The sequence below is a fragment of the Rhipicephalus sanguineus genome, chromosome 4, assembly GCF_013339695.2.
Source record: "Rhipicephalus sanguineus isolate Rsan-2018 chromosome 4, BIME_Rsan_1.4, whole genome shotgun sequence".
Taxonomy (NCBI): domain Eukaryota; kingdom Metazoa; phylum Arthropoda; class Arachnida; order Ixodida; family Ixodidae; genus Rhipicephalus; species Rhipicephalus sanguineus.
In genome coordinates, this window is record NC_051179.1 from 44,835,340 (window position 1) to 44,862,450 (window position 27,111).

Below are 27,111 nucleotides of genomic sequence, written 5' to 3' on the forward strand. Positions count from 1 at the left end.
TCGCTACGTGAAGGCTGCTCGACGCTACCGGCCAGTCCCTCCTGCTCGAGTTTAACCCATACGTTAATAAATAAACGTTTCCTGACTCGTCCCCGGTCATTTGAAAGTATGCTGAACAGAATTAGTGTAATCATACTAACGTAGATAAATACAAAGCTTTCGCATCAAAAATCGTAGTAAGATGTATTTGCTATCAAATAGTGTAAATCGCTCTCAACCGTCGACTACTGGTAGGGCGTGATGCGGTCACTGTACTAAAAAGACTCGCAGGGTCCTTTATGCGTTTGCCTAAGATGACTCGAAGGCGAAATCCATTTTCTTTTTATTCATCGATGTTCAGTCGATGTTCCCCGCCTCCTTCCGAATGCTTTTTGGACGTAACGTGGTTTTGCACTGCGTTCAGGATCGGAGGCATTGCAAGCTTTTTAGAAATCGCCTGGTTTTGCATTGCCTCCGTGATCGACCCGCCGATCACGGAGGCAATGCAAACCGACAATTTCATGTGATGACGTCATGATGTGACGTGACGTTATGACGTCACAAATATTGGTGGTCTGTGATGTCATGAGGACGTCATAAGGTGACGTCATCGTGCGATGATTTCTTGCATCACTCGTTTTGACGCTGCCGGCTAGGGACACCGACGGTGAATTTTCGCGTTTGATCAGGGATCCATAGCTTTCACCGTAAAATATTCACTCTTGTTAAAGCGCGGCAAAGAATAGCAATAACCAGACAAAGGGGCCAAAAGAATGGTAGGAAAGAGCTCTCTTTCGCCTCTTCTTGGACATATTCGCCGATTTTTCCTGCTGTTTACCAAGCTGTATTATCGGTGACAAATGAAACACGAACAGCGGAGCGCGTTCCCCAAGCATTAGGAACTGTATAATACGAGCGGTCCTGTAATCACTATTGACATGCACGCACACCCGATTAGGCAGCACTGCGCAATCGAAAGCATGAATCTATCTCTCGAGCGGCAAACCGCAAGAGGTACCTATCTCTAATCATAAGGGCGCGAACTGTACCACGCGCACCGCTGCTGGCGTTTCATTCGGAGCCGATAGTTTGAATGTGCATCGAACTCGCCCAATCTACGCTAGTTGTCCGCAATAACCCGCTGGTCGATGAAGTTATTTTGTCAGCAAACGTTTTAAATGCGAAGCATTTCTTAGCGAACGTCTGCGACTTTGAGCGTATCTATCTATCTATCTATCTATCTATCTATCTATCTATCTATCTATCTATCTATCTATCTATCTATCTATCTATCTATCTATCTATCTATCTATCTATCTATCTATCTATCTATCTATCTATCTATCTATCTATCTATCTAGCCGCCTACGACTTTGTGCTCTCCTGGTCGCTTGGTTCGTCGAATGTGCACGAAAATTGGTATGGCGTAACACGACTGTATGACGAACATAAATGACAAGTCATAACATGAAAATCATGACACGCATGTCATGTACAACATGATTTACATGCTACGCTCATGGAGCGCTGGCGGCCGTTTCGCTAGTTTGATATGCGCCAAAATTGGTATCTTGAGACGTGACTGTGTGACGAAGATAAATAACACGAGTTAACATGAAAATCATGACAGGCATGTCATGCACAGCATGACTTACGTGCCAAGCTCATGGTGCGCTGGCGGCCGTTTCGCTAGCCTTATATACACCAAAATTGGTATCTTGCGACGTGACCGTGTAACGAACATAAATAACACGAGTTAACATGAAAACCATGACACACATGTCATGTACAGCATGACTTACGTGCCACGCTCATGGGGCGCCGGCGGCTGTTCGCTAGATTTATATACACCAAAATTGGTATCTTGTGACATGACTGTGTAATGAACATAAATAACACGAGTTAACATGAAAATCATGACACGCATGTCATGTACAGCATGACTTACGTGCCACGCTCATGGGGCGCTGGCGGCGGTTTCGCTAGATTTATATACACAAAATTGGTATCTTGTGACGTGCCTGTGTGACGAACATAAAAAGACGAGTTAACATGACAATCATGACTCGCATGTCATGTACAGCATGACACGTGCCACGCTCATGGGGCACTGGCGGCGGTTTCGCTAGCTTGATCTACCCCGAAATTGGTATTGCGCGACGTGACTGTGTAACGAACATAAATAACACGAGTTAACATGAAAATCATGACACGCATGTCATGTACAGCATGACTTCCGTGCCACGCTCATGGGGCGCTGGCGGCCGTTTCGCTAGATTTATATACACCAAAATTGGTACCTTGTGACGTGACTGTGTAACGAACATAAATAACACGAGTTAACATGAAAATCATGACACGCATGTCATGTACATTATGACTTACGTGCCACGCTCATGGAGCGCTGGCGGCCATTATGCAAGCTTGATCTACCCCGAAATTGGTATTGGGCGACGTGACTGTGTAACGAACATAAATAACACGAGTTAACATGAAAATCATGAGATGCATGTCATGTACAGCATGACTTACGTGCCACGCTCATGGGGCGCTGGCGGCCGTTTCGCTAGCTTGATCTACCCCGAAATTGGTATTGCGCGACGTGACTGTGTGACGAACATAAAAACACGAGTTAACATGAAAATCATGACACGCATGTCATGTACAGCATGACTTACGTGCCACGCTCATGGGGTGCTGGCGGCCATTTCGCTAGCTTGATATACACCAAAATTGGTATCTTGCGACGTGACCGTGTGAGGAACATAAATAACACGAGTTAACATGAAAGTCATGACACGTATGTCATGTACAGCATGACTTACGTGCCACGCTCATGGGGCGCTAGCGGCCGTTTCTCTAGCTTGATCGACCCCGAAGATGGTATTGCGCGACGTTAGTGTGTGACGAACATAAATAATAGGAGTTAACAAGAAAACCATGACACGCATTTTCCTCAATGACATACAAGACGATGTATGCAGCTCTTTGCTGGCTGCTTCGCATTACATCGATTCCCACAATGCGTGGGATCTCCCGGCTTTTTTTGTACGCGACTACAATTGGGAGTGGAGTGTGAACTTTCGTACACGTCTGTTTACATAACGCTAACTTTTGCGAATAAGCCATAAAATTCATCGCGCTTCGCTTCCAAATCAGCGCAGACTCTCTTGAACTCGCTTGGCGGGACGTTCGCGCTTTCACGTAAGCTATTTCGACGCCATCCAGCCAAGTGAATGACACTACGAACTCGGTGGCATGATCCTGACCGCGATGGATCTGTGTATATAGAAGATACGTTAAATGTTAACGTTTCCTAACCTCCTGCAAAGCTAGCAGCCACCTTAAGAACTATCATTACAAGAAAATACAGGTAGCAGTCGAGGAACGTCGTGCGACGTGAGCGAACTATATAGAAAATGCTGCTGTTGTAGCCACAGCCTAGCAGACGACAAAAGCCGAATCCCCGCCTTTGCGTCACCGCAGTGCCGCTATATATCTATAAATATATATTTATAGATCCTATAAAGTATAGGATCTTAGTAAAGTATACATATTGTGAACTTGGGCGAAAATGCCATAAAAATTTCTTAAACGTCTCAAAAGGCTTATTAAAAGCGTACCACTAAAGAAATGTCCTAAAGTGGGTCCTGCGTTTCAGGAAAGTACGCAAAGTCCCAAATCGCGATGCAAGAACAGTTCGCCCCGTCTGCGTCGCACAAAGAAGATAACATCGACCATGTGCTTCCTCTTTTATTATATCATTATCCGAGTTCTTCGGTGACCACCGAATAACTCTGATAATGATATCGCAAGCACGCCACTTTGAAAAACTTTCGGTCCTCCGTTTTGTGATTGAATACTGGAAATTAATAACGTTTCACCAAGATTATTCCGAAAGTGGATTCTCCTCAGTAGATGTGGCAATGAAGAAAACACGTTGTATCGATAAAAACACTTGTGTCGTCCACAAAGAATATTTGTAAAGTGTGGTGAACCGGCAACGAAACTTGTAAATACGAATAAGACATCAAGAAACAGTCACAGATTAAGGGAAGAAGAAAAAATCATGATAGAAGAGCGCCGAAGCAAACAAAACGGATATCATTATCGTTTATCATATTATTTGATTACCACAAAATTTCTTCAGCATAAATTTGTATGTTGAAGAGAGTTTTTTTAGTGCTGAGACATCTGAGAGATCGTGTGCGACTTAATCTGTCGGAAGAGAGGCTTAGATTCTACTGCATGATGATGCTCACCAGGGAGTATTGAGAAAGGTGACCACATCGATGTAGCAGTCAGTTGACGAGATGAAATGTTTTTAAATGCGCTACGCAAGCTTTTCGTACATGACACGTTGCCGGAATGCGAAGAAGAGACGGCCATTCTTTCACATGCGATGTCACCACTTACGTGATCTTAAAACATCATTTACGAAATGCAGTGATGTAAGCTACATAACGTTCCGTACTCGTTGTCCTTGGCGTACGTCGTAGGCGGACGTCTTTGTCTCTTCTTGTCTTCATTTCGTTGACGCCTTTTATTCCCTATTCCGTACTAGGCCACCACAGTTAGCACTAACACAACAATCAGTTCATATTTTAATGCACGTATAACAACAGTGGCCAAGGTCCGCATAATTCTTCACATTTACGCCATGTGAAAGTGACGACCCATTAAGTAAAAAAAACCGGGGGCAGGTTTATTATATGCCCAAAAATATCACACCATGTGGACGGTAGGACAGCCGACTGAATCAAGATGGCATTCTACATTTCATGCGAAGATTTTCAATAAATGTCAAGAGACGGATTTTCCACTCTCATTGTTCTATTTCGATATTGGAAATAATAAGCGATTATCGCAAGTTATACCCACGTTCTTATGATTCCCGGACATTCCTTAAAATAATGAAGAAGTTTCATTGTACACTGTCGTTTATTCGCTTCCATTTGCTTACTTGCTCATTACGCGAATTTCGCGTAAGAAAAACGACTAGCCTGTCAAAACCGCTTCTTCAGGTAGCCTCCAAACAGCGCCAGACGGTGCGAAAAATATACCCCTATGATAGTTGTGCAATGATGCACAACCTGCGCGAGCTCTCCGCTCGTGCGAAACCTTCGTTCTCTCCTTTCTCCCACATATCTAGTGGCACCGTGCGCGAGAAATCACGTGCCGCGGCGGTGCGGGCGGGTCCGGAGGCGGCTTCACGGAGAGCTTCAGGGATCCACTTGGCACCTTCAACGAAGTTACTTCGCACTATCAACTGTCAAGGCGGCGATACCCCCTCCCGCATTCCAAGCTTACTAGGCCGCAGTCGTCGGTTCTCCGGATGCTGCAGGCAGGTTCCTTCCCGTCTCGCAGCACGTTTAGCCACTTTGCTGAAGGCATAAATCCAGGATGTCCTAGCTGTGGGGCGGATAATTGCACACTCGATCATATGCTCTGGCAGTGCCCGGCGTTACTTAGCGCAAAGTTCAGCACAGAAGAGGACTGGGAGAGGGCTCTTAAAAGCAACGAGCTCTCAGTCCAGCTGTCGGCAGTCCAGGAGGCCTGCGAACGGGCGCAGGGCCACGGTCTTCCAGTACCGGCGTGGGCGCGGCCAGCAACTGCGGCGGACCTCCCTTCGGGGGTTGTCTGATCGGGGTTCTCCAGGACAAAATAAAGTTCATTTCATCATCATCAGGCAAACATTCCTTTCTGCACACCATGCGCGAGCTCTCCTCTCGTGCCAGCACTTCGTTCTCTTCTTTCTTCCATACATCTAGTGGCACGCGGGACACTGGTCACGCCGGGGGGACAGGCCTCGTTCATAAGCTGCTTCGTATCTAAAAAAAGAGAGAAAGCATAGCCATGTATAGTACATTAAAGCAACTATTGTTTGCCGCGTGGCGTAGTAAAAATATCATCTTCATGAACCGGCACGCGTTTTCTTAGTCTTCGTCATCTTCTTCTTCTGCTTCTAGTCCACCTAGGTGTACTGTGTCCCAGCCTTGCTCGACCTTCTGCAAGCTGCGCTAATTTTAGCGCTAACTTTGTGCGCTAACTGCACAAACTTTGTCCAAGCTGCGCGTATTAAAGTGCTCTAAAGATCTCCACGAGACGAGTGGCGGCGCAGAGGAAGAAGAAATACACGCACGCGGTGCACGAGAACAGAACGCGACGGCTTGCGTTCAATCAGCGGCATCAGCTCAGATCGGGCGGCTGCACCGAAGCCCGAAGCCCGAAGCCCGCTCCTGGCTCCCGCTTCGTAGCGGGCGGCTACGCAGGGGAGAGCGGGCAGTTCGGGATCGACGGCTGACGGTGCAAAAAGGCCGGAGGCGACGCCGCCATGCCGAAGAAGCAGGAGGACGGCAAGGAGGATCCGCCTAAGGCCGTGCGAGAGAAGCGCCAGTCTGCTGCTGCTGCTGGCAACGCGCCTGGCCCCTCCAACGAAGCGCCGGCTGCCAAGCCGCCACGCGGTCGACCGCCGAAAGCCTTGTCGGTGGAGCCGCGCGCGCCGAAGCCCATCGCATCCACAGCGGCACGGGAGCTGCGGAAGGCAGATGCAGCGCAGCCCGAGAATGAAGTCCATTCCACCAGCAGGGAAGTCCCAAGTAAAGCCACGAGAGCGATCCGCAAGAAACGCTCGAGAAGCCGCTCCCCGAGCAGCGCCAACGAAACGGAAAGCGAGGCTCCAAGGCGCCGCAGCGCCAAGAGGAGGGTGAGCCGCGCCCGATCAAGATACTCATCCCGGAGTCATCATGGCGGGCGAGCACGCAGAGGCCGAAGCCGCGAAAGTTCGGCCTCACGTTCGGAAAGGAGCCATGACAGAAAGAGGCGGAGCAAAAGCCGCCGCCACGCTCGGTCCAGGAGCTCTTCGTCGGCCACTACCATGCCCTCGAAGCGCGGGAGAAAGCGTCGCCACGCCCGTAGTCGCGCATCCTCAAGGCGCGGAGGAAGGCGCTTGAAGGCGAGAAAGGCGCCGAGCAGCCGGTCTTCAATTAGACACGAGAGGCGCAAGAGGGTCGGGAAGACCACCAAGAACTCGAACAGAAAGTAGAAGACGGATGAAGCCACCATTAGGATTATAGCTTCGGCTAGTACTGACCGAGCTACACCCAAAGCAGAGCTAGCCAGAATGAACTATTTTCATTTGCCTCTTGCATTTGTGAAAAAGTGGCCAGGTCGAAACAGCCTCTTGCTCTGCCGAAGTTCAACATTCGGGAATAAATGTTACTTCAGTGGCCCCTGGTTGTTGAATTATTGTCTGAATCGTCTTGTCGTGCAGTTGTTTCGCTGGTGAAATTGCAGGCATAGCGCTGCAATGGTTTATTAACGCGAGAGCGTTGAAGAGTTCATTTCGCAGAAATTCTGATGTCCGCTTCGGCGCCGTTGCTTGTGAGCGAAAAGTCAGCTTTGTTCTTAAGCGAAACTTCGAGATAGATAAAAATGAAGAAATAAGCACAATCCTCGGTTGGAATCGGAATCAATCCCAAGACTTTGGAATGGCAAGCAGCCATTCTACCACGTAGTCACGCCCGTGTTTAAAATTGTTTCGAGAAAGTACCCCTTACGAATGTAATGTAGTGCGAGGATTGTCGTTAACGCATGTTATTATGCGTGGTAAAAGCGCATAACTGCAGCAGCCGTCACAACACGTGAATGGTTGGTTGGTTGGTTCCTCAGTACTTTGGCTCAACCCACTGCGGGGGATAGGCCATGAAGCGGACGGTGCTTTGCTTAGGAAACTAATTCACTTAGTGAAGGAAAAAGCTGAAATGAAATGTTTAGCCTTTACAAAAAACTCGCAAGATTTAAAGAAGAGAAAAAAAGAAAGAAAAAAAAACGCCTATATTGAAACAACAACAAGAACAATAAAAAAATATATATATACAGTTGCATATAAGGCAACTGAGGCTACACTCAACATTCAATTCTTTTGGATTCTCGTAAAAAATTAGAGACAGCGTTGAAAACGTTCCTGTGGCTAAAACCAAATATGGTTGCCCCAAATGAAAGAATCAGCAGAAGTGACAAATTCAAGCCCAACTTCCGCAGGGGTTCTTCTAGTAGTCTTTTTCTTTGTGTTTTAAATCTTCGGCACGTCAAAAAGAAGTGCTCCAGAGATTCCCTCTCATTACAGTGGAGGCATAACGGTGACTGAGCCAGACCCGACCTGTGAAGGTAAAAGTTCAGTGGTGGGACTCGACAGCGTAGCCTTGTAATTAGTATTTCTTCCTTCCTAGATGAACACCGTCTGCTTTTGTTTTCTTCTGTGCATGGCACAAACCCAATGCAGGGGATTGCTCAAGTAGTGGGGGAATTTTCCAATATTTTCTGTACTGTATAATTATTAGATGCACGAGTTAATTAATCATTGATTTGAAGCGCCAATTATGAGTAATGAGATATTTAAAGCCCGCAGAATTTAGCAAGAGATTCTTTTAGTCGCAGTGATATATTCCTGAATGGCGCTGAAAACATCAGTGTGACTGTATCCCAGTCTAGTGGCCCCCAAAAAAAAGAATAACCGCTTCTAATAATTCTGGGCTCAGCTTTCGGAGCAGTGGTACTGGTATTCTTTTCGTTGATGTAGTGAACCGGCGGCAGGATAGAAAAAAAAAATGTTGCAGTGGCTTAGCTCGGTTATGCCAGGATAACGTAGCGTTAGCAAAGGTTCAGCTGCTTGTTCTTAGCTTTCCTGTTTGTCTACGATTAGCTTGATTGTCATGCCTACTGCCGCTCGAATTCCACACACATGGTATACATATTATGTGGCACATATATATTTATTTTGCAAGCAAGCAAGCAAAGCAAAGCAAAGCAAAACAAAGCAAAGAGAAGCAAAGCACGAGAAGCCAGCAAGCAAAGCCAAGCAAAGCAAAGCCAAGCAAGCCAAGCAAGCGTCTGATTCTCCATTGTCGACACTTCCATCGTGTTGCTCAAGCACATAAGCGTAAGAACTGACAGTTCACGCTTGCCATGTGCATGCCTGGGCGTTCATTTAGGGCATCCTTCTTTGTGCTTCAGCGGCACACTGCAAGTATCGAGCTGCTTCTGCTTCTTGGAGTGACATTTCAATTTCTCGCTATGGCATTCATTGCTTCGCTCTTGCGGCAAAACTGTGACTTTTTTCTTCACCGCTGTTCATGGTCCTTCTATTCGAGGTTCCCCTGATGTTGTTACTCGTCATGTATGACTTTAAACACAGGGGAACGTTTTCCCTTGAGTATAACGGCCTTGTGGTCCGTAAAGTATAAAGTTAATGGCTCTTGCTGCAAAGGTTGCTGCTTGAAGTTTGAGAATGCGATGTCAACGCACCGTTTCGCTTCGGCTACGCGAGCCTGCCGCTTCGGATCGGCTGCGGCACTGCCTACGTCGACCAGACGCCGGGGAGAGGCCTCGTTCATAAGCTGCTTTTCATCTAAGGGTACCTTGCTAGATTTATGGCGTGGGGGGTACCTTGCATGATTTATGGCGTAGTGGGTACCTCGCATGAATGACGATGATTTATGGCGTAGTGGGTACCTTGCATGATTTATGGCGTAGTGGGTACCTTGCATGATTTATACTAGAACACACGCCGCAGTGGAGAGAGCGCTCTATCGCACGTCCATATGTCAGGCAAACATTCCTTTCTGCACACCATGCGCGAGCTCTCCGCTCGTGCGAAACCTTCGTTCTCTCCTTTCTCCCACATATCTAGTGGCACCGTTTTCTCAGGCAAACATTCCTTTCTGCACACCATGCGCGAGCTCTCCTCTCGTGCCAGCACTTCGTTCTCTTCTTTCTTCCATACATCAGTGGCACGCGGGACACTGGTCACGCCGGGGGGACAGGCCTCGTTCATAAGCTGCTTAGTATCTAAAAAAAGAGAGAAAGCATAGCCATGTATAGTACATTAAAGCAACTATTGTTTGCCGCGTGGCGTAGTAAAAATATCTTCATGAACCGGAAAGCGTTTTCTTAGTCTTCGTCATCTTCTTCTTCTGCTTCTAGTCCACCAGGTCTACTGTGTCACAGCCTTGCTCGACCTTCTGCAAGCTGCGCTAATTTTAGCACTAACTTTGTGCGCTAACTGCACAAACTTTGTGCAAGCTGCGCGTAATAAAGTGCTCTAAAAATCTCCACGAGACGAGTGGCGGCGCCGAGGAAGAAGAAATACACGCACGCGGTGCACGAGAACAGAACGCGACGGCTTGCGCTCAGTCAGCGGCATCAGCTCAGATCGGCCGGCTGCACAATTCTGCATCTCCTCGCTGCCGCACCGAAGCCCGAAGCCCGCTCCTGGCTCCCGCTTCGCAGCGGGCGGCTACGCAGGGGAGAGCGGGCAGTTCGGGATCGACGGCTGACGGTGCAAAAAGGCCGGAGGCGACGCCGCGATGCCGAAGAAGCAGGAGGACGGCAAGGAGGATCCGCCTAAGACCGTGCGAGAGAAGCGCCAGTCTGCTGCTGCTGCTGACAACGCGCCTGGCCCCTCCAACGAAGCGCCGGCTGCCAAGCGGCCACGCGGTCGACCGCCGAAGGCCTTGTCGGTGGAGCCGCGCGCGCCGAAGCCCATCGCATCCACAGCGGCACGGAAGCTGCGGAAGGCAGATGCAGCGCAGCCCGCGAATGAAGGCCATTCCACCAGCAGGGAAGTCCCAAGTAAAGCCACGAGAGCGATCCGCAAGAAACGCTCGAGAAGCCGCTCCCCGAGCAGCGCCAACGAAACGGAAAGCGAGGCTCCACGGCATCGCAGCGCCAAGAGGAGGGTGAGCCGCGCCCGATCAAGATACTCATCCCGCAGTCATCATGGCGGGCGAGCACGCAGAGGCCGAAGCCGCGAAAGTTCGGCCTCACGTTCGGAAAGGAGCCATGGCAGAAAGAGGCGGAGCAAAAGCCGCCGCCACGCTCGGTCCAGAAGCTCTTCGTCGGCCACTACCATGCCCTCGAAGCGTGGGAGAAAGCGTCGCCACGCCCGCAGTCGCGCATCCTCAAGGCGCGGAGGAAGGCGCGTGAAGGCGAGAAAGGCGCCGAGCAGCCGTTCTTCAATTAGACACGAGAGGCGCATGAGGGTCGGGAAGACCACCAAGAACTCGAACAGAAAGTAGAAGATGGATGAAGCCACCATTAGGATTATAGCTTCGGTTAGTACCGACCGAGCTACACCCAAAGCAGAGCTAGCCAGAATGAACAATTTTCATTTGCCTCTTGCATTTTTGAAAAAGTGGCGAGGTCGAAACAGCCTCTTGCTCTGCCGAAGTTCAACATTTGGGAATAAATGTTCCTTCACTGGCCCCTGGTTGTTGAATTATTGTCTGAATCGTCTTGTCGTGCAGTTGTTTCGCTGGTGAAATTCCAGGCATAGCGCTGCAATGGTTCATTAACGCGAGAGCGTTGAAGAGTTCATTTCGCAGAAATTATGATGTCCGCTTCGGCGCCGTTGCTTGTGAGCGAAAAGTGAGCTTTGTTCTTAAGCGAAACTTCGAGATAGATAAAAATGAAGAAATAAGCACAATCCTCGGTTGGAATCGGGATCAATCCCAAGTCTTTCGAATGGCAAGCAGCCATTCTACCACATAGTCACGCCCGTGTTTAAAATTGTTTCGAGAAAGTACCCTTTACGAATGTCATGTAGTGCGAGGATTGTCGTTAACGCATGTTATTATGCGTGGCAAAAGCGCATAACTGCAGCAGCCGTCACAACACGTGAATGGAGCAACGAGTGATGATGATGATGATGATTTCCTTGATGCAGGGCTCACACCCACTCTGGGGGATTGGCCAAGAAACGATTAATTTTAGGTAGAAGTGACCACATATGATTTCTATGACTAATGAATTATAGAGTAGTTAGAAAAAAATGCATAATGCTAATTTAAAATTCCGCATTAAAACCGCTCTGATTCAATTAAGAATTTTTGTACAGCGGAACAGACATCCCGGTGACAGTGACCTAATGAGGAGGCTCCCAAAGATAGAATATTAGAAGTAATGAAATCCAATCTAATTCGATTAAACGCTGCTTTGAGAATGTTTTTCCTTAGTAAATTGAAACGGTTACATGATAAGAAATAATGTTCAACTGTTTCGTCCTGGTTACAAAACGAGCAAAGAGGGGAGGGAGCCAGACCAGATCTATGCATATAAAAATTTAGTTTTGGAACGCGACATTGTAATTAAGTGAAAATAATTTCATCTTTTTTTGTTGAACATATATTACTAGGCCAAGGGAACAAGAGGTGTCGATATTCGTTTTGATGAGTGATTAATGTTTTGCCGGAGTCTTGAATTATGGCACGCCTTCTAAATCTGTCACAAATTATGAGTGCTGTTATGGGAATAATTGAGAATATGGGACCACTGAGAGCGGCTTTCGCCAGAGAGTCCGCCATTTCATTCATTTTTATCCCTTTGTGTCCCGGTACCCAGATTAATCTAATTAAAGTTACGTGGGTGGGAACAAGAAAATGAAAAGTACGTGATAATTGAGATTCGGTATTTGCAGCGAGTGCTGAACACAAAGATAATGAATCTGTAATTATTGAAACTCTTGAGGTTGATGGGGTCGGCTTTCGTAAAGCCATAATTACCGCTAGAAATTCCGCCGAAAATACTGATAAGAAATCAGGAAGTCTTAATGAAAATGACCAATTGAAGGTCTCAGAGAAAATACCAATGCCAGATTTTTCTTCGGATTGTGAGGCATCTGTGGCTATGATATTTGTCGTATGTATCCCCTCTAAATGCCTTTGGAGTAGGCCGTTTAATATCTGGTAAGGCAAATTTTTGGCATGATTTGGATATATATTGTCAAAAATGATTTTAAGGTTGTGCTTTTCCTTGTCAATGGAAGGAACTTCACTCAGTTTAACATCTAAGGATCCAATAAGTGCTTGTACGTAACTCACCTGAGGTGTATGAAACCGAGGCCAGTAAGATTGAAAAAATAACGCTGGGTGAGACATGAAAATAATTTTTAGTTTTATAGGATATTCATACATCTTTAGAAAAGTTTGTACCGTTAGTATCCTAAATCTGCACAAAAGAGAGGGCAATCTTGCCTCTAAGTACAGGACATTACTGGCTGCGAATTTCGGGAGTCCGAGTCATAACCTTAGGGCCTCCCTTTCCAGCAGTACAAGTGGACGCAATTTATAAGCTGGTGCACCCGAATATAAAACACATGCGAATTCTAATACTGGGCGTACATACATTTTGTATATCATAATTAGTGTGTCTCTTCGCATCCCCGATCGACTGTTGCAAAGTCTTCGTAAAACTCCTAGCGCTCGTACTCCTTTCTTTGTTATGTATTCAATATGTGTGTGCCAGAGGAGACGATTATCATAAATTATTCCCAGATATTTTACAGAGTCCACTTGTGGTATGTTCTGCAGGTTCCAAGTTAGTGTTATATTAACTGGGTTATCCAAAGGGAAAACTATCACTGAGCTCTTTGAAATATTGAGACACAAATGGATATCCTCTAACCAATTTTCAATGGCGCACATATACGTTTGTTAGCGAGTATATAGGGAATGTATATCAGAGTCGGACGCAAAAAATGCTATGTCGTCTGCATATACGTATGTGTATACACCATCATGGCTGGGAATATTGCTCACCAATACATTAAAGAGAAGAGGCGAGGTGACTGCTCCCTGAGGAAGCCCTCTTGACTGACAATGTATACCAGAAGAATGACCTTTTAGTGAACAATAAAATTTCCTTCCAGTTAAAAACTCACTAAACCACCTCACTATATAATTAGGGATATCATTAAAGTTTATTTGATCCAATAATATTTTATATTCTACACTATCGTAAGCTTTTGAGATATCCAATGTTACCAGGGCTGCTATTTGTCTGTGACGGCGCGCTAATTTAATTCTGCTCTCCAAATCCACATGTGCATGCCAAATAGAACATCTAGGTCTAAAGCCAATTTGGAAAGGGCTGAAAATTTCTTTCTCCTCGACCAATTTCATAAGACGAGCATAAAGAATTCTTTCTATTAATTTAACCAGATTAGAAGTTAGCGCAATTGTGGTTGGTTTGTTGTTGTTTTCTTCTGTGCATGGCACAAACCCAATGCAGGGGATTGCTCAAGTAGTGGGGGAACTTTCCAATATTTTCTGTACTGTATAATTATTAGATGCACGGGTTAATTAATCATTGATTTGAAGCGCCAATTATGAGTAATGAGATATTTAAAGCCCGCAGATTTTAGTAAGAGATTCTTTTAGTCGCAGTGATATATTCCTGAATGGCGCTGAAACATCAGTCTGACTGTATCCCAGTCTAGTGGCCCAAAAAGAAAGAATAACCGGTTCTAATAATTCTGGGCTCAGCTTTCGGAGCAGTGGTACTGGTATTCTTTTCGTTGATGTAGTGAACCGGCGGCAGGATAGAAAAAAAAAATGTTGCAGTGGCTTAGCTCGGTTATGCCAGGATAACGTAGCGTTAGCAAAGGTTCAGCTGCTTGTTCTTAGCTTTCCTGTTTGTCTACGATTAGCTTGATTATCATGCCTACTGCCGCTCGAATTCCACACACATGGTATACATATTGTGTGGCACATATATATTTCTTTTGCAAGCAAGCAAGCAAGCAAAGCAAAGCAAAGCAAAGCAAAGCAAAGCGAAGCAAAGCACGCAAAGCCAGCAAGCAAAGCAAAGCCAAGCAAGCCAAGCAAGCGTCTGATTCTCGATTGTCGACACTTCCAACGTGTTGCTCAAGCACATAGGCGTAACAACTGTGACAGTTCACGCTTGCCATGTGCATGCCTGTGCGTTCATTTAGGGCGTCCTTCTTTGTGCTTCAGCGGCACGCTGCAAGTATCGAGCTGCTTCTGCTTCTTCGAGTGACATTTCAATTTCTTGCTATCGCATTCATTGCTTCGCCCTTGCGGCAAAACTGTGACTTTTTTCTTCACCGCTGTTCATGGCCTTCTATTCGAGGTTCCCCTGATGTTGTTACTCGTCATGTATGACTTTAAGCTCAGGGGAACGTTTTCCCTTGAGTATAACGGCCTTGTGGTCCGTAAAGTATAAAGTTAATGGCTCTTGCTGCAAAGGTTGCAGCTTGAAGTTTGAGAATGCGATGTCAACGCACCGTTTCGCTTCGGCTCCGCGAGCCTGCCGCTTCGGATCAGCTGCGGCACTGCCTACGTCGACCTGACGCCGAGGAGAGGTCTCGTTCATAAGCTGCTTTTCATCTAAGGGTACCTTGCATGATTTATGGCGTAGTGGGTACCTTGCATGATATATACTAGAGCACACGCCGCAGTGGAGAGAGCGCTCTATCGCACGTCCATATGTCAGGCAAACATTCCTTTCTGCACACCATGCGCGAGCTCTCCTCTCGTGCCAGCACTTCGTTCTCTTCTTTCTTCCATACATCAGTGGCACGCGGGACACTGGTCCCGCCGGGGGGACAGGCCTCGTTCATAAGCTGCTTCGTATCTAAAAAAAGAGAGAAAGCATAGCCATGTATAGTACATTAAAGCAACTATTGTTTGCCGCGTGGCGTAGTAAAAATATCATCTTCATGAACCAGAAAGCGCTTTCTTAGTCTTCGTCATCTTCTTCTTCTGCTTCTAGTCCACCAGGTCTACTGTGTCACAGCCTAGCTCGACCTTCTGCAAGCTGCGCTAATTTTAGCGCTAACTTTGTGCGCTAACTGCACAAGCTTTGTGCAAGCTGCGCGTAATAGGCCTCCCAAGCTCGGCCAGGGGGCGCTGCGTCGCGCGCGTTTCGCCGCCTTTCTAGCAAAAACCGGTCGCTCCCCTCTCCGCGCCTGCCTTTTGACTGCGCTGTCTCCGCACGTTCAGGCACCCTGCACGCGCTGTTCTCTGCTCGCCGTGCACGTGTAGCTTCACGTGTCGCTTGCTCTGAAGGTTTAGAAAGATCCCAGAGATGGAAAAAAACGTTTTAACGGTGGGAATCTCACTAGAGGAGGACGGTTGATCGACCACCTTTTCGGGACCGAGCAGGTCGTCAAGGGCGATGCTGTTTCTGCGAGCGCTACGTGCGTGCCGATGCTGAACGGGCACATTTCTTTGACATGAATAGGGAGGTGACTGCGCGAGTTCTGTAATGTTACCGGTAAAACGCACATTCGTTGCGGCAGTCGTGTCTACTCGGAGCTGTCAGCCAACACCCAGCACGCTTTCGCGTGCGTTTTCTATTGATAACTTTTCGATCGCATGGATGTCAAGTTTGTCGTGCGGCTTTAAATTTATTATGAGCTCAGTGTGAAGAGCATAAATTTACATCTGTCCTGTTGAGTCACTGGCTGCATCGCAATGCGCAGTGTTCAGTTTCGTGGGAGTTTCACTTTTGCCGAGGTTTACATCGAATGATAACAACGTCGGATCGCAAGTTTAATGTCGCCTTGGATTTTTTTAGAGCTCCCTTTGACAGCATAATGATATACCTAAACAAAAAATAAATAAATATTTCATGCCCACTTCGACGATGCATGTTTCTTGCAGAGGCGTGTTTCATTTCGAATAATATCGACGCCTGATCACGCACCGTGTTCGCTTATTCGAATGTCGCTTTAGTTGTTTCGACAGCTCGCTTGGTCAGCATCATACTATACAGGAGCGTAGCCAAGGGGGGGGGGGGGGTTCAAACCCTTCCCGAAAATTTTCAATTTTGCTTGCGTATATGTACACGCACACATACAAACGCACGCACAAACATACATAAAGTATGGTTGGACCCCCCCCCCCCCTCCCCCCGAAAAAATTTCTGGCTATGCCCCTGATACTATACAATACCCACTGGGATCGCGCATGTTTATGATTATGCCGAGATTTGTGCCCAATAATAAGCGCATCTGAATTCGCGAAGCTATCGAAAATTTAATTGCCACCTTGGTTCTTTTTTCAGCTTGTTTCCAAAGCGGCATGCAAGGCTTTTTATTACGTGCCGAACGCATGACATTAATACGAGGCACGCCGTGGTGGATTAATTCGGATTAATTTCGGCCACCTGGGTTTCTTTAACGTGTACGTAAATCTAAGTACGCCGGTGTTAGTGCATTTCGCTCCCATCGAAATGCAGCTGCTGTATGCGTGAATCGAACCCATGACCACGATTTTAGCAGCGCAACACTTCAGCCTTCTAAGCAATCACGGCGTGTCGCATGCAAGGCCAATATAAACGCTCAGTGCAAACATACAGCTTAATTCTGTTTACAGGGAGCCGCGACGGGAAATGTATACCGCAATCAGCTGAATTAAACACTTAGTACTCACGGTACGTTATTTATAAACTGTGGTGTAATAAGCCCAAATGCTCCGCTGCTGTAACATTACAAATGGTTGACTCGGAAAGCCAGCGCGCAATCTCGAAACGTACAGCGGCTGTCTATTTGTTGTAACTTCGGTTCACAAACGCACTTCCCTTTCAAATGAGCACGATCATCGCGTTTCTCCCCTTTAATAGTTCGTAATACTGTGTACGACAAAAACTGCTTCAAGGTGACAAGACCGCGAAAGCATCGCGGCGAACTGCCATAATCCACTCTTGACGCCTCTGCTCCTCGGACTGCTTGCATTGGAAACGATAGAACATGACAGGAAGTTTTCGGCTCTTCGACATTTTTAAACCTTTGTGACAGTTCACAATGCAGCAGGACTGCGTGCCTGCTTTCGAGTACGACGAAGGAACGGCACCCATAGCGTGAAAAATGCTAGATAAAAGCCCCGGGGAGCACGTTCTCCGCGCGCGCGATGGGAAAACCAAGCAAGAGCGACCCGTCCCAGCTACCGGAGTTTTCCCCTCTCTCCGCTGGGGCGGCGGACGGCGCTGCGCAAACTTGAGCAGGTCGGCACGATGGTTGAGCAGAAGCTTCCAGGTCTATTTTATGCTGATGATATTGTCTTATTTGCGGACAGTCAAGATGATATACAGCGACTGGCAGATATATGCGGAAGGGAATGTGAGGCTCTAGGACTAGGATTTAGTGCAACAAAATGTGGATTGATGGTATTCAATGATCACGAAGACCATGTGGTCTTTATACAGGGCCAAAAAATACCGAGGGTAAGCGAGTACAGGTACCTCGGAGTATGGGTAAATGAGGGGGATAGATATATGGAGGTACAAGAGAAAGCATCGGTAGCAAAGGGAAAAAGGAATGCTGCAATTATGAAGCACAGAGCTTTATGGGGATACAATAGGTACGAGGTGCTTCGAGGGCTGTGGAAGGGTGTGATGGTCCCGGGGCTTACATTTGGGAACTCAGTAGTGTGCATGAAGTCAGAGGTACAATCCGGAATGGATGTAAATCAAAGGACGGTGGGCCGCCTCGCGTTGGGCGCTCACGGGAAGACGACAAATGAGGCTGTAAAGGGTGATATGGGATGGACAGGCTTTGAAGTGAGGGAAGCTCAGAGCAAAATGAGATTCGAAGAGAGGCTGAGGAAAATGAAGAACAGTAGATGGGCAGAGAAGGTTTTCAGGTATTTGTATAGAAAAAGCGTTGACACGCAGTGGAGAAAAAGAACTAGGAGGCTCACCAGTAAATATACGGCTAGCAGTGCGGGCGATATGGCAACAAGGAGCATTAAGCGGAAGGTCAGAGAGGCGGAGAGGACTTATTGGATGGCAGCGATGGAAAAGAAGCCGGCTCTGAGTAACTACCGAAAGGGAAAAAACGAAATAAGGAGGGAAATGTTTTATGATAATTCAAGGGGAAGCGCTTTACTGTTTGAAGCAAGGTCGGGCTGCCTTAGAACGCGTAGTTATAAAGCGAGATTCAGTAACGAAGAAGAACAATGTACATGCTGCGGGGGAACTAAGGAAACGATGGAACATGTACTGATTGAATGTGGCGATATTCACCCAGGTATACGTGTGGGCACGAGTCTACATGAAGCCTTGGGTTTTAGGGACAACAATGGAAAGCTGCACACGTCCGCGATAGAAATAAGTAAGAGACGGTTAGAGTATTGGTGGCAGAAAAGTAGAGATAAAGAACAAAAATAAATAATGGGGGAAAAATAAGGTCATTCTGCCTTAAGAGGCAGAGAGATGGACCGTGAATTTATATTGTTTTGGTATAATAACATAGATTTAATCAATGTAGATAAGGTATTAGGCCAACATGAAACAAGGAAGTTTTTTTTCTTTTCTTCGAGCCTGGTGGCAGACATGTCACCGCCCCGTTTTAAAGGGGACGCTCATAGCATCCATCCATCCATCCGTTGGAGGCCTATGCGGAGCGTGTTACGTTCTCTTCTACACTGACCGTTCCTCGTTTTTCTAACCTGGTTTCTTCTCCACCATTCGCGCTTAACTTAGTTACCTTTCTTTGTTTGTATGTCCTTTCGGCTATTTGCTCGTTGCATTTTCAGAAGCAACGTGACTGGCCCACCAGCGAGGTGCCTGTTGTTTACGGGATGGTAAGCACGCAAGGTGTCGGTATCGAAAATGCACCCCCCCCCCCCCAGCGGACGTCTCGCTACTCGCTTTATTTTTATTTTACATATATGTTTCGACGCGATAGCCGGGTTCAAGAAGGAATTTCAGTTGGATACATATGGTATCAGGTTTCTCCCAATACATAATGAGAGTGGATTGCCGTTTGATTTTATAATGTCAGCTGGCGTCCACTGTCTATGGCGGGCACGTATGGCGGCATTTTATTGCAACCCAGATACAAGGCCCACAAGAATGTACTTTCGAGAGTGCATGTCGAAATTTGTTGAATTTCAGACATATTTATCTTTCTATCTCCTTCTCGCATTTTCGCGCATTGTTTCAGTATGAGATATCGTGTGAGTACCAGATTGAAAAGAAAAGTAAATTGACCAAATGAGCAAGCTGCTCAAATTGGCGTGTTCATATTCCCCGTGACGTATCTCCGTTTGGTGAAGGTAAACCACGTGGAATATGGACAGGCCAATCTTCGTTAGGAAATATTCAATAACACGCCACGCGAGCGACTCCATCTTTTCCTTCGCACGGCTACTTCGACATTCGCAACACTCTGACCTCCCCCTGCTCCCCTCAAACTGTACCGCGAGTCTGCTCATCCAAAGCTCTGTCGCTCAAAGTAATTAACTGCGACCACAGCAACGCCGAGAGGGGGGTCATACTTTTTTCCCTCTGGTATTATCGCTGTCGTTCTTTATTTCTTCCCAGGCACACCAATATGGCTTGCCCAGACATATTAGAAGCCAATTTCGCTCTCTTTTTTCTAGATTGACTCGTCCAACTGCGGCACATCGTTTTGCTCGCTACGAACACCCTGCCTCTCAAAGCCTATAGCGGCCAAAGTAATATGGCTGGTTTCCAGTTTTCCGAGAACTAGCTCCACTTCGAGTAAAATACCTACAGCAGCGTTCGCCTTCAGCCGTCTGTGTATAGAGCTCTCGAGTGGAAGAAAATGAACCGCAGCACTCGCCGCGTTTCAGTTCACCTTTCTGCTGATTTTTATTCTCTTCTTTCTCGTTTCCTCTCGCGCCAGTTTGCTTTAGTATTTGATACGACCCTTTTCTCGCTGTCGCTCGCACACATCAAATCGAGCTCTTCACGATCGGGTCACTGTGCGGTGGATTTCGCGAAGGATATGGCGGCGTATAACACGGGCCCCGGTTGCTGTTTCTTCGCTCTTCAGTCGCGCCTCCGTTTCGAGATTTGTCGAAAAAGTGCCGCCCCGTCTCCGTTGATTAAAGTTCCTGCGCGTCCATCAGCCGTGGCCGTTCAATCTCGCTCGTGCGATTGGCAGAGGTGAAAGGAAGATGGGGACGACGGCACGGGATAAAAGTGCTCATTTCTTTTACATCACCGGCCGGAGGGGACGATGAGCCATCTTTAGGAAGGAGGTATTGTTTCGTTTCTTCATTATCTATCTATCTATCTATCTATCTATCTATCTATCTATCTATCTATCTATCTATCTATCTATCTATCTATCTATCTATCTATCTATCTATCTATCTATCTATCTATCTATCTATCTGTCTATCTATCTATCTATCTATCTATCTATCTATCTATCTATCTGTCTGTCTGTCTGTCTGTCTGTCTGTCTGTCTGTCTGTCTGTCTGTCTGTCTATCTATCTATCTATCTATCTATCTATCTATCTATCTATCTATCTATCTATCTATCTATCTATCTATCTATCTATCTATCTATATCTATATATCTATCTATCTATCTATCTATCTATCTATCTGTCTGTCTGTCTGTCTGTCTGTCTGTCTGTCTGTCTGTCTGTCTATCTGTCTATCTATCTATCTATCTATCTATCTATCTATCTATCTATCTATCTATCTATCTATCTATCTATCTGTCTGTCTGTCTGTCTGTCTGTCTGTCTGTCTGTCTGTCTGTCTGTCTGTCTGTCTGTCTGTCTGTGTCTCAGTTCGCGATCTCGCCGTTTCGTTTTCTTCCGAACGTGCTGTCTAATCCTTCTTCCCCCCCCCCCCCAAATGTAGGGTAGCAAGCCGGTCGTTTCACTCCGGTTAGCCGTTCGGCATCCCATTTCGCCTCCCTCTTCCTGTCCGTTTCGCAAAGCTTACACTTGCTTTTGGAGCGTACACCCATTAGGCTACGAAGGAGCTGTTGCAAGACTCAGCAGCTCACTCGACGCATTGCTATTGGATTATGCTGCTACTCCGTCGCCGTCGCCGTCATGTTACATATAAAATCCTAGCGCGTTAAGGTCTTTGCACTCCGCGCGCGTGGCACGCTGTGATATCGATGGAAAGTGTGCGAGGGAGCGTAAGTCCTTGCGTGCATAGGCTTGAAATGGGGGCGGGGGTTAGGGAGGTTATTGCTCCGTAAAGTTGGAGGGAGGGGGAGAGAATGCATAGGTGAGTTTGGCGTAACGCGTTCGGGAGCGCGAGCGATATGTCCCTCACGTCATCTGTACTCCGGTTGATACATCTGGTGCAGCGCAGTGGCAGCTAGGCAAGAAGTTCGGACAACAAAATATCTGATTCCGCGTGTCTCGCGCTTGGATTTCATTGTTGTAAAACGTGGCCTCCGCAATTGGCTCCGGCTTCGCGCTACCGGAACTGATCGCGGAGGCCACGATACGAAAACAGAGGGGCGCTAAGTGATCCAGAACAACCTATTGACAACCGTATAAATAACGGGACTTGTTTATTTCTGAGGCACAAAGCCTCTTCATTAATTATTTAGTCTAAAAACGAAAAAAAAATCACCTCGCGATTGGTAAAATCGTTGAACTCTCTCTTGTTGTTTGCGAACGCATGTGCTGCAACAAGTCTTGCTAGTTTTTATTACGTTGCACCTTATATATGAAATGGAGGAAGACAGCCTTGTCAGGAGAGGCCGGGCCGTTGCTCCTAGCAGCGATGGTCTCAGAGGCTAAGCGAAAAGGCGTGCGCCCAATATCGCAACTAATCTTCCACGGATACAAAGGCAGAGTGAATCTCCGTGCTCCTAACTTTGCAGATCGCGCCATTTAAATCCAGACGCAACGTGGTGACATTGCTCGTGTCTGCGCTGTTCGTCACGACAGCGTTGTGACAGCCAGTTCTCGTGACCATCGAGTGAATTGTGTTCGTGTTGACCTGTGCGCGCTGGAGATCAGAATTTCTAATTCAGGCAAAGTAATCGGTGTTGATATGTAGGGTCGATAAAACTAGAAACCGCACTTTCCGCAGTCACTTAGTGCATCGCTATCGCTATCATTGTCCGGTCTTTTGGGCGAAACTGTGTATTTTTATCTATTTCTTTTTACTGTGCTCTAAGGGGCACTTGCCGCACTCGTTCCAGAATAGTGCTTTTTTTTTTCAGCCCAGGCTTGCGCTGAAATATAGCGAGGACGTTGTTTGTGGTTGAGAAGGCTGTCATTGAGGGGCTCATAATGATCGTTTACAATGTACTAAACCGTCACATTTTTACATCTGATGTAAAAGCTCGTATACTGGCTATTCGTAGAAAATAAAGAAAGAGAAAGAAGGTACATAAATCAAGGAGTGAAGTCTTATCAATATTGCCGTATGATCGTGTGCTTCTGTGCGTGTTCGTGCGTGTTCCGCTTGTGTAACCGCGGCATGTTGCTAACGCTCATTGTCCCTTTCTTTTGTCTGTGCAGGCCATTCGATTGCAGAAGGAAAGAATCGAGCACGAGTATCGACTTCGGCTTCGAGATGTGGTGAGTATGAAGCTCTTTTACAGCGAAAGCTGTTATGAGATCATTTCACCGGCCATTTTTGGCGCCGTAGTTGTCCGCCGCCGCCGCCGCCGCCGCCGGTGTGCGTAACCAGCATCGCTCCAAATAAAAAAAAACGAAATAAGAAAAAAATTCCAGGATGGAACGAGGTTCGAACCTGGGCCCTCTGCGTGGGAGCCCAGTATTCAACCTCTGAGCCATGCCGGTGCTTGAAACTGCTTTGCAAAAGGGTCCTGTACAGGCTTCATGTCGGGAAGGAACCACATTAGCATATGCAATAGAGCGTGGTAGAAGAGTAAAATAAGCACCAAGCGTCGCAGAACGCGAATTCTGTAACCAGGCGTCACACAATGCGAATTGCGCAACGAGTAGGTTGTTGAATGCTTCCAACCGATTACAAAGGGCTCTGCCATAATTCTTTATCGTCATCAGGCACAGCATCAACAAAATGCGCATAATGCCTTACATGCGTTTAGCAGGTACCAACGCTCTCCGTAGAATGACGAAAAATGGCACAGTGCCTGCTGCCCTACTTCTCAAAAATTACAATGATTTATAGCGTAGTGGGTTCCTGGCAAGTGCACTTGTATTGGTTGCCAAGGAAGCCCATAAGCGCATGATCCACTTCCTCGGGGTCTCAGTGAAATTACAATGATTTATAGCGTAGTGGGTTCCTCGCAAGTGCACTTGTATTGGTTGCCAAGGAAGCCCATAAGCGCATGATCCACTTCCTCGGGGTCTCAGTGAAATTACAATAATTTATAGCGTAGTGGGTTCCTCGCAAGTGCACTTGTATTGGTTGCCAAGGAAGCCCATAAGCGCATGATCCATTTCCTCGGGGTCTCAGTAAAGTTCTTCGCCCCCCCCCCCTTCCGTCTCTCTCCCACGTCAACGTATGTTATACATCATGATGGGAGAGGGAAATAGCGACCGGGTGTCACGCTATGCAAATTACATAACTAGTGGGCCGTTTAAAGATTGCAACCCATTACAAAGGGCTGAGCCATAATTCTTCATCGTCATCAGTCGTCGCGTCAACAAAGTGCACATAATGCCTTACAGACGTGTAGCTGGTGCCTGGCTTCTCCGCAGAATGACGAATAATGGCTTAGTAGGTGATTCCCAACTTCACAAAAATTGCGATTTATGGCGTAGTGGGTACCTTTCTAATGTACTTGTATTGTAGCCCCAAGAGAGCTTAACGGGCTCTAGAAACGCCGCTCTTCCAGCTTTCGCTGTGACTGTGCTGCGGTTTCAGCGCAGGCCTGGCGTCTTTTTTATTGCTGTAATCTCTGTAAAGCGGTCTCAACTGTTAGGGCTTGCATTCCGCGTTCGGTAAGTGCGTTAGGTACATTGCTGGTTATTGATATGTAATATGTTGGGCTATGCCTATATGTTGATAGTCTCCAACATGTTTGGTGTTTTTTTCTCGCAAATAACGAGTACCACATACCCGCGAAATCAGTCACGAGTTAAGGAATCAGTCACGAGTCACGAGAATCAGTCACGAGCCACGGAAGGGGTACGAAAAAAGGGGAAAGAAGCTATTTCAGCGCACTTCATGACCTTGAGAGTGCGTCATGAAACGCGATCTCTTTCCCGGCGTTATTCAGGTGCGCGCTAGTGTTACTGCTGTGGAAATTTAGTACGCTATAGAGCGCGGCGCCGACACCTGGCTGAAGGCCGTCGTAAGAAGCGTATCTGATCCAAATGTCGCTTTTGGTTTATATCAACTATCGGCCGATAGCAGGAATCAGCAGTATGGCGTCATACAGCAGCCGCCGGCAGCTCTTAAGAGAGTGAGTACGGGCCCCTCTATGACGAGAGGGTGCTTAAAAGGGCACAGCTTCGGTCTCAGCTTGTAAACTCTCTTTGGCGCCTACGGCTGAAAGATTTGGATGAAGTGTTCACAGCGTTGTCTGCTTTCCGCTCTATGTGTTTTTAGGGGCGAAGCTCCTTAAGGCGGCACCCGTTCGTCCCTCGTAGTCGTAGTAGTGCGTAACCAGTCGTAACGCTAGTACCAGATCTTGACCTCCAAGGTGGTGCCGGTGGGAGATTTTTCCTGTGCGTTGTTGAACAATAAAAAATTCGCAGCGTGCGCGTTAACTAAAAGCCGAATTCTTCTGTCTCTCATTCTCCATTAGCAGTCATTGGCATGTTCCAGTAGGAAACGTTAGTAGAAGTAGAAGTGTAAGTGTTAGCTAAAAGCCGACTTCTTCTGTCTCTCATTCCCATTAGCAGCCATTGTTTACCTCCAAGGTAGTGCCTGGTGAGATTTCTCCTGTGCGTGATTAAAAATAAAAATTTTGTTCAAAACGCCGTTGATTGATGAAATAAACCAACGAAAGACGCCAGATGTTTTCTAAAAGCAAAACGAAAGAACGCCAGATCTTTCTAAAGCAAAATGAAAAGACGCCAGCTGCTTAACGAAAGACGCCAGATGTTTTCTAAAGCAATGGTTTTCTAAACAATGAAAATTCACAGCGTACATGTAAATTTTAAAATGAGCTGCAAGTCGTCATAACTCATCGAACCTTTAGTATAAACGCGCCCGATCTCACGTCGGTGGTGATGTACTGGGCAGAATTCATGGAAGATTCACGGTTTACTGATGAACCTCCGCAGCTTCGCCCACTCATCATCATTCACTCCGTGGATATGCTGTGATTTTTTCGCCAAGCACGAAGGGTGGTTCAGGACTTCTTCAACCATCTTAATTGCGTGTAGGTGATTGCGCGGGCTTGGAAAGGGGTCGCAGATTGAGATAGAGAAACCATTAGGGGTGTTTTTAATATTCGAAAGTTTCGAATATTCGTCGAATGTTACATTCGAAATATTCGTATTCGATTCGAAAATCGTCTATTTGAAAAGTTTCGAATATTCGATAACTTCGAATATTCGGAAAATTCGAATATGCGATTCGATTATCATGGATAAAATAACTCGTCTTCCACATTTCTGCTGCGTTCGTATCGCTAAAAACGTTGCCGAGAGGTGCGATACACATCCTAAGTACACGGAGGCACTATATCTCCCTGCGAAGAGCACCCCAATACGTATGATTTATTGCTGGTGCATCTCCGACATGCTGCGCTGTTGGCGATCATGTAACCGTACATTTTCAATATTATGCCGCACTACCACGTGCCGCACTACCACTCGTTCACTATGCGGGACCACTTCTGAAGAAAGACTGTGAGCCACGTGAATGGTGGCGGACTGTTCAGATACCCCAGTCTGGCAAAGCTTTGCCCCATGTAACTCCCTATACCAGCCACTTCTGTTCCAAGCGAGCGTGCCTTTTCAGTGGCAGGGAGGGGGGGTTTTCTCTGCTCTCAAGGGAGCGACTGCTGCCTGATCATGTGGAACAACTCATATTTCTTCATGATAACATGTATTCATTACTTTCAGTGTGCCGTGATATTTGCTTGTGTTGTGATGTGCATTGTGCTAGCCTGGACATTGTGTTCTGGAGATAGCAGTGTATGTTGTGTTGCCAGTCAGGCTGTTAATGTTTTTTTTTTTTTTCAAATACCTACATGTTAATTAAAATATTGTTACTGTGGAGGCATTTTTCATTTGATATTCTATTCGATATTCGAAGGTGGATATTCGTATTCGATTCGTATTCGAAAAATTTGATATTCGCACACCCCTAGAAACCATGCACACAGGAAAAGTAAGTGCACTACTCGTATAAAGGCACATGCTTGTTGCTTCACGATACGTTCCAAGCACCTGCTCCATACGCTTGAGAGATACCGGCAATCAAACTTTGTCGTGGTTCACCAGGAATACCCATGAGCGGACGTCAACTTGCTGTTTAATCGCTTTGGACGTATCAGTTCGACGTCTCTTTAGCAAACTGATTCGGTCGCCACTTTCACAAAACAACAAAGCAAAGCCTCCGTGTCCAAAACAAAGCTACTTTGTCTGCCTCAGTACGCTGAGTTAAGTGCGATTGAAGTTAGGGTGGAATAAGAAGAAAATAAAGGG

The 27,111-nt window shown here is 46.7% G+C and overlaps 1 protein-coding gene across 1 annotated transcript in view; it reads left to right on the forward strand.

Moving 5' to 3' along the window:
- LOC119389878 (peripheral-type benzodiazepine receptor-associated protein 1-like) overlaps positions 1–27,111 on the forward strand; it is a 424,634-nt gene that overhangs the window by 223,416 nt on the left and 174,107 nt on the right. The window contains 1 exon segment of the mRNA XM_037657292.2: positions 23,038–23,097. Coding sequence (XP_037513220.2) covers positions 23,038–23,097 — 60 coding nt within the window.